We start from the raw sequence: 10,853 nt of genomic DNA, 5'->3' as shown, positions 1-10,853 counted from the left end.
GCTAAATGGATCTTGTGTTTAGTTGGCCTAAGATTAAAAAAAAACCACAAAAAACCCCACCAAAAAACAACTTTTGCAGCTGTGCTGGGTTCTGAAAGCTGCCAAGAAACCTCTATATTATGCCCTGTACCAGCCATTGATCGTGCACACACACTCTGGCCCTAGAAGGAGCTGCAGGTCCTGAACGGGACATGTGCTGGTACTGGCTATAAGCTCAGACTTTTTTCTGTGGTTAGCTGCAATGCAAGTTAGATTACTAAAGTCTTTCAGCTGGACTTTAAAGAATATCTGAGAATTACTAATACATTAGAAGTCTGGTTCTTCCCCTTGAGGAAAGGTAAAGTGAGAAGTGTCTTTCATTGACAAGTTTTTATTTTTCTGTTGAGAAAGTAATACTTTTTGTATAAGAACTTGGCTTAAAGTAGTCAATGGCAATATATCACAAATATCATCTAACAAACAGTAACGAGGCTACCTAGGACAATATAAAATGTTTACATGTGCAGATATATGGCTGATTTCCCTCAGAAATGTTCCATTTGAAAGGCAAATGTAGCATCTTCTTCATTAAAGTACCTTTTGTGCTGCAGAAAGTATTTATCAAGCAGCTACACAATCCTTTACAGCTCCGTACTTCCCTGTTCAGGTATGTCTGTGTGGCTCCCTTGGCTGGCAGCTGCTCCTCCCAGCAGCTGTAGAGTTTTAGAGGGGTAGTTCTGAAGCCTCAGCAGGTAGCATCCTGGCTGGACTCCATATGTTGGCTTTTGGGGAAAATGGGCTCCCTCTGGTGAGTGGTTGTGTGGTTGTCAACTGAACTACCTAGGTGTTTTGGCTTCTTAGTGCAGATTTTATTTTTAAATGGACTATCACAGTACTTGAGCACCCACATGCACTGGCACACAAAGTGTTGCTAGCAACTGTCAACACTCGTTGTCTATTTCCTGAAGTGGCATAGGTCTTGCAATAGTAAATCTTGAAATTTTTCACTAACTGGGAGGGAAGGCGAGGAGAGTAACTGCTAGAAACAGATGCCTATGGAAAGTTAGATATTACGGTTGTGTAAGATAATTTTGGGGTGCTTCAGTTCTAACTCTGGCCTTAGTAAATCATCAGTGCAGTTGGTTGATATTTCTTAGGCATTTTGCAGTTTATCCTGTGCTGAGCAACTTTCTATCTTTACAGTTTGCAGGATGCTGGTCTGAACCAAAAAAGCACAATACGCTTTCTTTTGTAGCAAGTATATTTATACACATGTAAACCCAGAAACTAAAGCTCTGTAGTCATGCATCTTGCTTCATTGATTCAAACATCTCCAGGCTTTAATGCTAGAGGGCTGTCAACATGGTACATCCAGGTACTACGTAAACTGCACCCTAAAGAAGATTTGACTGATTTCTTAAAAGCCGAAAAGGTCATTAAATTTGTCATCCAAGCAAGGTTTCTAAATTAAATGATGTTGCAACATTTGCATCTAGAGCCCAGTTAAAAAGGCATCCTATCTTAATGGAACTGGTAAACTGGAGATAGCTGGGTAGAAATTGTCTTAGATCTTGCAGGTTGTTTGCAGTAGGAGTGAGGATCTCTACTTCTTGCTCTAACTACTGAGTAAGTTTATTGAAATTCCTGGGTCTTTTTTTTTTTTAAGTTTTCAGTTCTGTGTGATAACTGCTCTCTCATCCTTTCAGTAAATACCCTTCAAAGGGTGTTGTGAAGATAAAAAGGTGATGTTAAGAGGACAAAGGAGGAGGAAAGGGGACTTTCGGTTCTTAGGTTTTATTCAAACAGAAATAGGCCAAGCAAGTAAAATAGGTGTGACTGCTGAACTGCAGCTAGATTATTCTAAACATATCTCAAGCCCAACTAATGATGACTGGATCAAAAAACTCTGTATTGCTCAACTTAGCTTGGAGTTTTTTGCAGCTAAGTTGTCTTTTTTATTTACAGTTCCTAGCTGTGGCAGGCATAATCCGACGAGGGGTTGAGTTCCCTTCTCTCTCACTGCTCAGTGGAAGTCAAAGGTGTTCAGAACATTGAATATTAATAGATTTGAGGCAGGGAAATTGTAGACTTCATTGTGCCCTGTAAAGCAAGCTTTACAGTCTGCCACTGGAAGTGCTACAAGTTTGGTAAATAGTGTTAGAAATATGATCAGATTGACTGCTTTTGATTTGGAAGATGTGCAAGTGTCTTTTTCTTATCATCTACGACTTTATATGATGTTTCAATGGAACATTATTGGAATCTTAAATAATATTACAATATTAAAATAATATTTAAATAATATTAAAATAATTAATATTAAAATTTTATTTGTGTATTAAGGGTAATCAAGGAATATAAAAATCAGAAAAACAAACACTTGCAGCTATCAAGAAGTGAAACCAAATTCATTTCCTGAACCTTCTAACTACCTATTTTTTTTTCTTTTTGTAGTTAATTTACCTAAATACATGTCGGATGTAAAAAGTTTAGTGCACTTACTCACTGAATGTAATTGCAGAGATACAACGAAAGTCCAGAGCATCTCCACTGGGCAAATTTTAAAATTACAACCTTAACCAATTTGATAACTTGATTTGCAAAAAATAGCATCAACTTTTGTATTCATATGTCTTGGTTATAAAGAATGCCCTTTTTGGTCATGTAAGAGCTGGTATTTTTAACAACATTACCACTGCATCCAATATAAGGGAAGGAAAGGACAGCAGAGACTTTTCTGAAAAATAAATGTATCGTTGTCCATCTTGGAAAAAGGTTTTATTCTGCTTTAGTGTTGTTGAGGGTTTAAATGCATTCTTAATTTCTATCTGATCTTACTTGTTCATCGCTGCTGATTCATCAGAACTGCAGATGGCATGTTGTTGATATTTGGATTTAGTCATTATCACTTAATAATTTCGTTAGTATCACTATCATGCTTCTGCTAAACTGCTAGCATAGGATTATTTCCATGTGCTAAAATCCCAGATCATCTCTTCTGTGGCCGTAAATAAATAGCATGATGGAACAGTAACTGCCCAGCTCCAGGCCCAGCTACTTTCTCATTTGTATAATGTAACAAGTTTATTCTGGCTAAAGACAAAACACTTTACACTTTGAAATCACTGTGAAATATTGCTACCCACGAAAGCAAGCAATTTATAAATATACACTACAAGGCTACAGTAGCTTATATACAGCAGCATAGCCCACCTTCTAGAGAATATCTTATGACATTCGTTCTTTTGGCCTTGTTAAGGCTACTCTGCGAGCTGTGTGATGCCAACAAAGAAATTTATTTCAGTCCAGTGTAACTGGTGTCCGTTTTTTAATCGTACACTTACATGACCTGTCCTTCACTAAGACATCACTTCAGCATCTAGCATGTCAGAATAAATCTTACATTTGGACAAGTTTGCAGTATCTCCACTGACATAAACCCAGCATAAATACAGAGAGGTTAGGTCAAATTGTTTAGCTCGGATCCCTGATCTTTTGGAGTGGCTCCAGCATTGTATAAAGCATTATTTTATTATTTTTTTAATGACTTCTATGTACTTAATATGAAAACTAACAGGATTTCTGTTCTTGGAAATTCCAATGTAGGGGGGTTCTGCCTGGCCCCAGCTAATGTACTGCTTCGTGGTCCTATGCAATTCATTCTCAAACCGAAGGGCACCGAAACTGTAATGAAGTTGGGAACTCCTTATGTAGTCAAACTGTTGTCAATTTATTTTACGGAGGAAAACGCAACAGGTCTGTGATCTTAGTATAATGAATTAATCTTTATATTAAAGGAGTAGATAAATGTACGAATATAATGAGTAATGAGCCTTGGATCTAGACAAAGGATTTTATTTTTTTAATTATTTTTTTAGGAAAGTGCCATTTCTAGGCTTCCTTTCGATGTCATTGGAACTGAGCAGCATTTGTCATTGACTTTATTGGAATTTGTTTGGGTCCACGTATTATCTGTCAGGAATAGGTATCACAGAAGTACCCAGCACTCGTGTCAGTTAAACATGTCATTTCCCGTTGATTCCCATGCATTTGATTTATGTCTTCAGACCGGGGTAGGGAAGGCGTTACAGCCACATGAAAGCCGAGCCTAAGCAGTCCCGTCGGCGGCAAAGTTAACCTCTTCCTGGAAGGCACGGTGGAGGCTCTCCCCCGCACCTCCGGTCCTCCAGAGAGGGCTGCGGGAAAGCAGGTTGCCCCCCAGGGAAGCCAGCGGGAGCGCCGGGGGAAGGGGCCGAGCGGGCAGCTCGAGTTGCAGGGTGCGGAGAGACGGCGGGCCGCGGGGGCGGGAGCCGCGCTGCCTCCTGCCCGGCAATGCCCTGCGCCCTGCCCGGCCCCGAGCCCGCCCGCTGCGGTGCAGGGGGGCGCCTGGCACCCAGCCTGCTGGCCGGGACGGGTGGCTCGGCGGGGGGACCCCACTCGTGTCCGCCGGGAGGCGGAAGCGCTCTTACCTCGGAGCGGGAATCGCGCACGTCCCTCTCCCCCCGCCGAACGCCCTTCGGTCCTAAAATGCGGGGACAGTGTTGCTTAGTGCACCCCAAAGCAGCCGCGCACAGATGCAGGCAGCTTATTGTGCGAGACCGTGCTGTTCCCCCAGCCTATTGTCCGTCCCTCGCAGCTGCCAAGCCCAGGGCGACGGTACGTGTTTCCAGAGGCGGCTCCGCTCTGGGTGCTGCGCGCAGTTAGGAGCAACAAGTCTTTTGCGGGTTTCGGTGTTCGTGGGCATTTGCTAGAAAGCAATTTGCAGATTAAACTGGCGCAGGCGAACCAGTAGCTTTTTAAATGTTGGGGACTATTTGTTGTAAAGTAGTTAACGTTGCTTCGATAGAGTTTCTGAAAGGGACATTTTTCTTTCTCCTTTTTTTTTTTTGTTTTGTTTTTGATTTTTTTTTCCTTTCAATAGTGGGGCATTCCTGACCAGGGCCTCTCTGATCCACGCACTTTCCTAACGCAAAGTCCCGAAAAGTCTTCATTCGGGGAGGTTTCTTACACTTGTGGGGCTGGGCTGCTTTCATTTAGTATTTTGAACTGCTTCACAGAGGCAAAGAGTGTTGCCTTTAAATACACGTTAAAAAAAAAAAAAAAAAGCTCTTGTCTTGAGAAACTGCTCGATTTGCAGGAAACCCTCCGGATGTTTGCTGCTTTTCATGTGGCATTTGTGGTCGACTCTGATAACGCTGGGAGCACCACTTCCAACACCGCATTCTGTAATGGACCTGAAATAGAAACACATCTCTCGCCGGAGGATCCCCGCTCCGCGCCCCCGAGCTGTGTGCCGGCGGGTTTAAAAGGTCAATAAATCAGAAGGATGAACTCTCGGCGGCATTGTTAGGTTGGGAAAGTTAACGAATGACCCCAGGAGTCGTGCGACCACGAAGGTTTCAGGAGCGTCAGAAGCAGCTCTTTGCTAAGCGCTTCAGGGAAGTGAGGTACAAGGAGAGAGCGCAACTTGAATCAGGATCAGCGGTGTGCGGTGTGCTTTACTTACAGCTCAAAAATACCTAAACGGTCAAAACAGAAAGCGAGAAAAGCGGTATTTGTGACACCAGGGGCACCGAAAGGGTCACAAACTGCCAACATTTTCTGTACAAACCAGGGAGCTTTTACTTTCTCGGCTTAGATTCAAAACACACCTTTCTTTCTTTGATCCCAGATCAATGAGCTGTAGAAAGAGTTTGCACAAATCTCCCAAACAAAGTCAGCGGCAGTTTGCTTAGTTTATTACCTCATGTTCATTATATAGAAAAACATTTTCTTTTCTGCTGGAAGTGACAGCCCCAAAATTGCCGTAAAATGTATTTGTAAGCAGTCCCTGTACTCGGTGAAGTTTTTCAGTGCAAGCTCTTGCAGGAGTTGTTCCTTTGCCTCACGAAAATGGTTCTGCTAAATAGAGTAAAAGGGACTGTTTGGCGTTTTTAACAAGCTCGGCTCATAAATAAGGTAATACTCTCTTCTGCGCGTTAAACCCCTAGGCGGTCAGTTTTGTCCGAGTCAGTAATACGGCGTGAACTGGGAACTGATCTGGAAGTCACTGGAAATGCACCGACGTCGTTAGGGCAGCGCACTGTTGCCGCCTTCATTTTTGTGTTGCTTTCTCCCCTCAGCTGAGCGTTCTGTTCTCTGCAGGGCAAAACACGCACGCTTTCCTCTTGCGTGAGTTTGCTTCAGGCACGATTCGGATTCTGTTGAAGTCCGGATTTTCTCTGGGGATGAGCCGTGCTTGGGTGCGTGACCTGTCCTCGGGCAGCTGGCCTGGGATTAAGGGCTCTGAGTCCTACCACGTCGGGTCGGGAAATGTCACAACCTCAGCCATAAAACTAAAGGCACCGGCACACCAGCCTTAAAAAAAAGGTACGCTCTAAGGTAGCGTCCCTAAGGCGTTGAACTAAACACGATTTAAAAAGTACTTAATTCCTAACGAGCGTTCCTGGTAATTATCGCCTGTTCTGTGATGACGGTCGGCTTTGCAAGCGGAATATGTCCCGATGGACTTCTTTTACAATAAATTTTAAATACATTATACTTTTGCAAGAATGGCGTTATGATATACTAGTATGAGACCAATTTACACATGCAGATGTCTAGGAACATTGTTTTCGCCTCCCCTGCTTTTTACAGCATCTGATACAAAGAAGGAAAGCGGAGCCTCTCGTGTCGGACTAGTGCGTGTGTTTGAACGGAGTGGGGAAAAAAAAACCCAACAAAACCCACCCTAAATCCTTCTCTTTGCTTGGTTTTAGACAGATACTCGTCTTTTGGCAATGGTTTCGACTCTTCGCAACAGGCATAAATACAGGACACCATTAGCCTGGAAATACATCGCTTGTTGATAATCGCTAACGAACAGAGGGGAGCAGAAAACGTGAATGCAGAATTGCCTCGAGAATTATCCTCCCCGGTGGCAGTCCTGGGCGCTGCGGTTTTCTTCTTTTTAGAATATCTACTGGCTGTCAAATGTAAAGGAGCAGGTTTTACGTTGCATGACACAGGAAATTCAATGTTAGAATAAGTTAATGGTGATGCTGGCTTCATTCGTTTCATTTCAGCGTGAATTCGAACAATATTGGTTTATTTGATCGAAGTGGCTACCCAAACAAAGGTGTCCTTAACCAAATAAACTTCTTTGATCTTCAGTTTAAAGCTCAGCGGTTTCTCAAATAAGCATTGATGCATTTAATAGCCCCACATAACAATGCAAATATTAATCAGAGCGCCTGTGAAAACGCGGTATTTTACATTAATTTGTATGCCAAAGAAGAACATAAATGGTAGCAAGATAGAATTTGTGTTTATTCTGAACTGACGGGCTTTGTTTACAACCATCAGTTTGTATTTACAGTTTATTTATTCAGGCAAATTAGAAATCCTGAACAAGGCAGTGCAACGAGCAATACGTACTGCAAGGCTCAATTTAATAATAACTAAGTCAATTTACGCTACATACTGAAAAACTTCAATACGAAGTATGAAAAAGTGGGATAGGATGTATTTCACAGGCTTTCCTGTGGATTCAGTATCCCACTGCCCCACGCAGTTTACATCCTTCATGGGCTTACGAGGTAAAATACGCTAAGGTGGCACTAGGAGGTAGGAAGCTGAAGCGCGGGATACAGATGATGACTTGGCTTATTCTTCCCGAATTACTTTCCAAGTCTGCCTACAAAAGCAGCCCCTTATGTCTCCCCGGGTGCTACGGGGTATCTGGGTAGGGCTGGAAATAATCTGTTTCTTCCACCTCTTTCGTGTCTCCACTCGTCAGTGTTGTGCCCTTCCGCCTGATGACAGTCCGGTAGCGTACGGCCTCGGCGGGCCGGTCTCTGCTGCCGTTGCGGGGAGCAGGGCTGAAGTCTGAGGGCCGCTTACGATTGCCGCTGTCTATTCTCACGAACCATCCCCCCGGTCCCACGGGGGCGGACACAACGCTGCCCGCGCCGGGCCAAAGACCTGCTCAGGTGCCGGGCCGGGCCGTGCTGGGCCGTGCCGGGAGGAGCCCCGAGGGCCGCCCCGCGCCGCAGCGGGAGCCGCCGCCACCGTCCGCAGCGCGCCCGCCCCCGCGGCCCCATTGGCCGCGCCGCAGCTCAAATAGGGCCGGGCGCCGGCAGCCGCCAGCAGCGAGCGGGGTCCGACCGCCGAGCTCGTCCCGCAGCCCCGCCGGAGCTCTCGGCCTTGGCGGCGGCAGCGGCGCGTCCCGAGATGAGCAGCCCCGATGCGGGCTACGCCAGCAGCGACGACCAGGCGCAGGGGCGGTGCTCGCTGCCTACCATGATGCCGGCCATGGGCTCCTGCCCGTGGGCAGAGTCGCTGAGCCCGCTGGGCGAGGGGAAAGCGAAGGGCGAGGCGGCGCCGTCGGGGGCGGCGAGCGGCCGGAGCAAGAGCGAGGCGCGAATCCGGCGGCCCATGAACGCCTTCATGGTGTGGGCGAAGGACGAGCGCAAGCGGCTGGCGCAGCAGAACCCGGACCTGCACAACGCCGAGCTCAGCAAGATGCTGGGTGAGCGCGGGGGTGCCGGCCGGCGGGCGGGAGGGCGGTCCCAGGGTGCCGGTGGGCCAGGGGCCCCCCCGGTGGGCGGGTGTCGGTGTGCGGGCGAGGGTCGGGGGCCCCCGTGGGCTGGCGGGCCGGGGGTGGCGGGGTGCCGGCGGGCGGGTCCGAGGGCGAGGAGCCCGCGCTCGGCCGGGACTTGGGACTCGGGAGTGGGGGGCCGGGCTGGGGGCGGGGGCGGCGCTGTCGGGGCCGGGCGGCGGTGGGCAGCCGGTCTGACGGTGCTGGTGGGCGCAGGTAAATCGTGGAAGGCGCTGTCGCTGGCGGAGAAGCGTCCGTTCGTGGAGGAGGCGGAGCGGCTGCGGGTGCAGCACATGCAGGACCACCCCAACTACAAGTACCGGCCGCGGCGGCGGAAGCAGGTGAAGCGCCTGAAGCGGGTGGAGAGCGGCTTCCTGCAGCACGGCCTGGCGGAGGCGGCGGGGTCCGGGCTGGGCAGCGAGGCCGGCGGCGGCGGCGGCGGTGGCAGGATGTGCGTGGAGGCCCTGGGCCTGCCCTACGCCGAGCAGGGCTACGCGGCGGCGGGCGCGGGCCCCTACCGGGACTGTCCGCCGCTGGGCGCCGGGTTCGACGGCTACAGCCTGCCGACGCCGGACCCGTCGCCGCTGGACGCGGCGGAGAGCGAGGCGCCCTTCTTCGCGGCGGGGCTGCAGGAGGAGTGCGCGCTGGTGCCCTACGGCTACGCCCCGCACCCGGCGGCCGAGTACCCGCCGTCGGCGGCCGAGAGCCCGGCGGGCGCCGCGCTGCGCCGGCACCTGCCGCCCGGCGAGACGCTGGGGCCGGGCGGCTCGCTGCAGGGGCTGCTGGGCTGCCCGGCGCCGCTGCACGCCTACTACGGGCAGGCCTGCCAGCCGCCGGGCCCGGGGCGCGGCCCGCCGGGGGCGGTGGGGCAGCCGTCGCCGCCGCCCGAGGCGGCTCCGTGCCGGGAGCAGCTGGAGCACTTGCCGCAGGAGGAGCTGCTGGGCGAGGTGGACCGCACCGAGTTCGAGCAGTACCTGCGCTTCGCCTGCAAGCCCGAGCTGGGGCTGCCCTTCGCGGGCCACGACGCCGCCGGGCTGCCGGCGCCCGAGGGAGCGGGGCCCATCTCCTCGGCCGTGTCGGACGCCAGCACCGCCGTCTACTACTGCGGCTACCCCGACGTGTGAGGGACTGGCTCGGGGGCACGCCACGGACTGGGCAGGGAGGCGCCCGGCCCCGCTCCTATTTATGTAATTTATTTGAATCTTGAGAACTGACAGGGTATCCGTGACCTGCTCGAGGTTTAAAAGGCGACGCGCCATCTCGCTGTCCGGGTGGTGCACGTCTTGCCATCGCTGTCCGACAGTGACGTATAAAACTGTTCCTGCTGTGGAATCGTGATACTAGTTACACACGTGGAATACAATTTCTGAGATCTTGTTAGAGATCCATATGCTTTTCTAATGTTGTACAGAGTGCTGGGTTTTATATGTTGGATTTGTACAGAATAATTTTGCACTTTTACAAATAAAGGGAAAATAATAAAACTGGTCGCTGATATCTCTTGAAAGAGATGTTATCGCCCTTTGTAATCGATTATTATTGCTTTTTAAACTACTTTTACTAATGTTGCTTTCACTAAGCTTTAGGTCCTGTCACCCTTTTTGTGGACATGGTCTTCTTCCGTCTCTCCTGCTCGAATTATAAACAAAACTTTAAGCATTCACAAACTGTCTACTCCACACTGTTGTTCTTTTTTTTTAAAAAAAAAAACCAAAACAAACCTTTATTGGCGGTTTCTTAATCGGTTGATTAATATGATTGAATTAAAAACAAACAACAAAAAAAAAGGTGACCCATTTTATGTTTAAAGTATAAAAAGACTGTAAGAAAGCTCTTACCGAAGTAGGTTATGGTTTGAGTCTGGATTTAATGCAATGGGGGACACATTGAATGCCCTTAACAATAGTGCCTTGCTGAAGTGGCCGGATGAGCGCTGGTTAAAGCACCTCCCCGCAGACCATGTCTTTCGTGCTCCAGTAGCTGCTCTCAGTGCGCCGGGGAAGGGGGTCGCAGAGGGGGTACCAGATCTCCGGTGCGGGGAAAAAGAGCAGTAAATCAGGGTTCAAAGTAGGTAAAAAATCTTGACACAAGCCTCTAAAGGGGGAGACCGGCCAGGAACAGCCCGCTCGGGCATCCAGCCACGGCGGCACCTTCAACCTTACCTCAAAGAATCTTACCCTTTCTTTCCTACAGAAATTCCTTATGCTACGTCATCGCGGCTATGGATCGAAATACCTTTGTGGTTGACAAATACGCACCCTGCAGTTAAACTTCCGTGGAAAAAAAAAAAAAAAAA

At 48.9% G+C, this 10,853-nt stretch overlaps 1 protein-coding gene across 1 annotated transcript; it reads left to right on the top strand.

Annotated features, from left to right (window-relative positions):
• Positions 1 to 8,187: 8,187 nt before the first annotated feature.
• On the top strand, positions 8,188 to 10,250 carry LOC142600729 (transcription factor SOX-17-like). The gene is made up of 2 exons (XM_075747096.1): positions 8,188 to 8,488; positions 8,774 to 10,250. Exons 1-2 carry the CDS (start codon positions 8,191 to 8,193, stop codon positions 9,679 to 9,681), a joined length of 1,206 nt encoding a protein of 401 aa, XP_075603211.1. The 5' UTR covers positions 8,188 to 8,190; the 3' UTR covers positions 9,682 to 10,250.
• Positions 10,251 to 10,853: the final 603 nt, after the last annotated feature.

The sequence above is a fragment of the Balearica regulorum genome, chromosome 2 (assembly GCF_011004875.1).
Source record: "Balearica regulorum gibbericeps isolate bBalReg1 chromosome 2, bBalReg1.pri, whole genome shotgun sequence".
NCBI classification, from domain to species: Eukaryota; Metazoa; Chordata; class Aves; order Gruiformes; family Gruidae; genus Balearica; species Balearica regulorum.
This window is presented reverse-complemented; position numbering and strand designations above follow the sequence as displayed.

What these genes read in the sequence shown, in the direction of transcription:
- LOC142600729 (XM_075747096.1), top strand. Translation starts at nt 8,191, where the DNA reads ATGAGCAGCCCCGATGCGGGCTACGCCAGCAGCGACGACCAGGCGCAG. An exon ending in CGAGCTCAGCAAGATGCTGG is followed by an intron (nt 8,489 to 8,773) that starts GTGAGCGCGGGG and finishes TGGTGGGCGCAG; the next exon opens with GTAAATCGTGGAAGGCGCTG.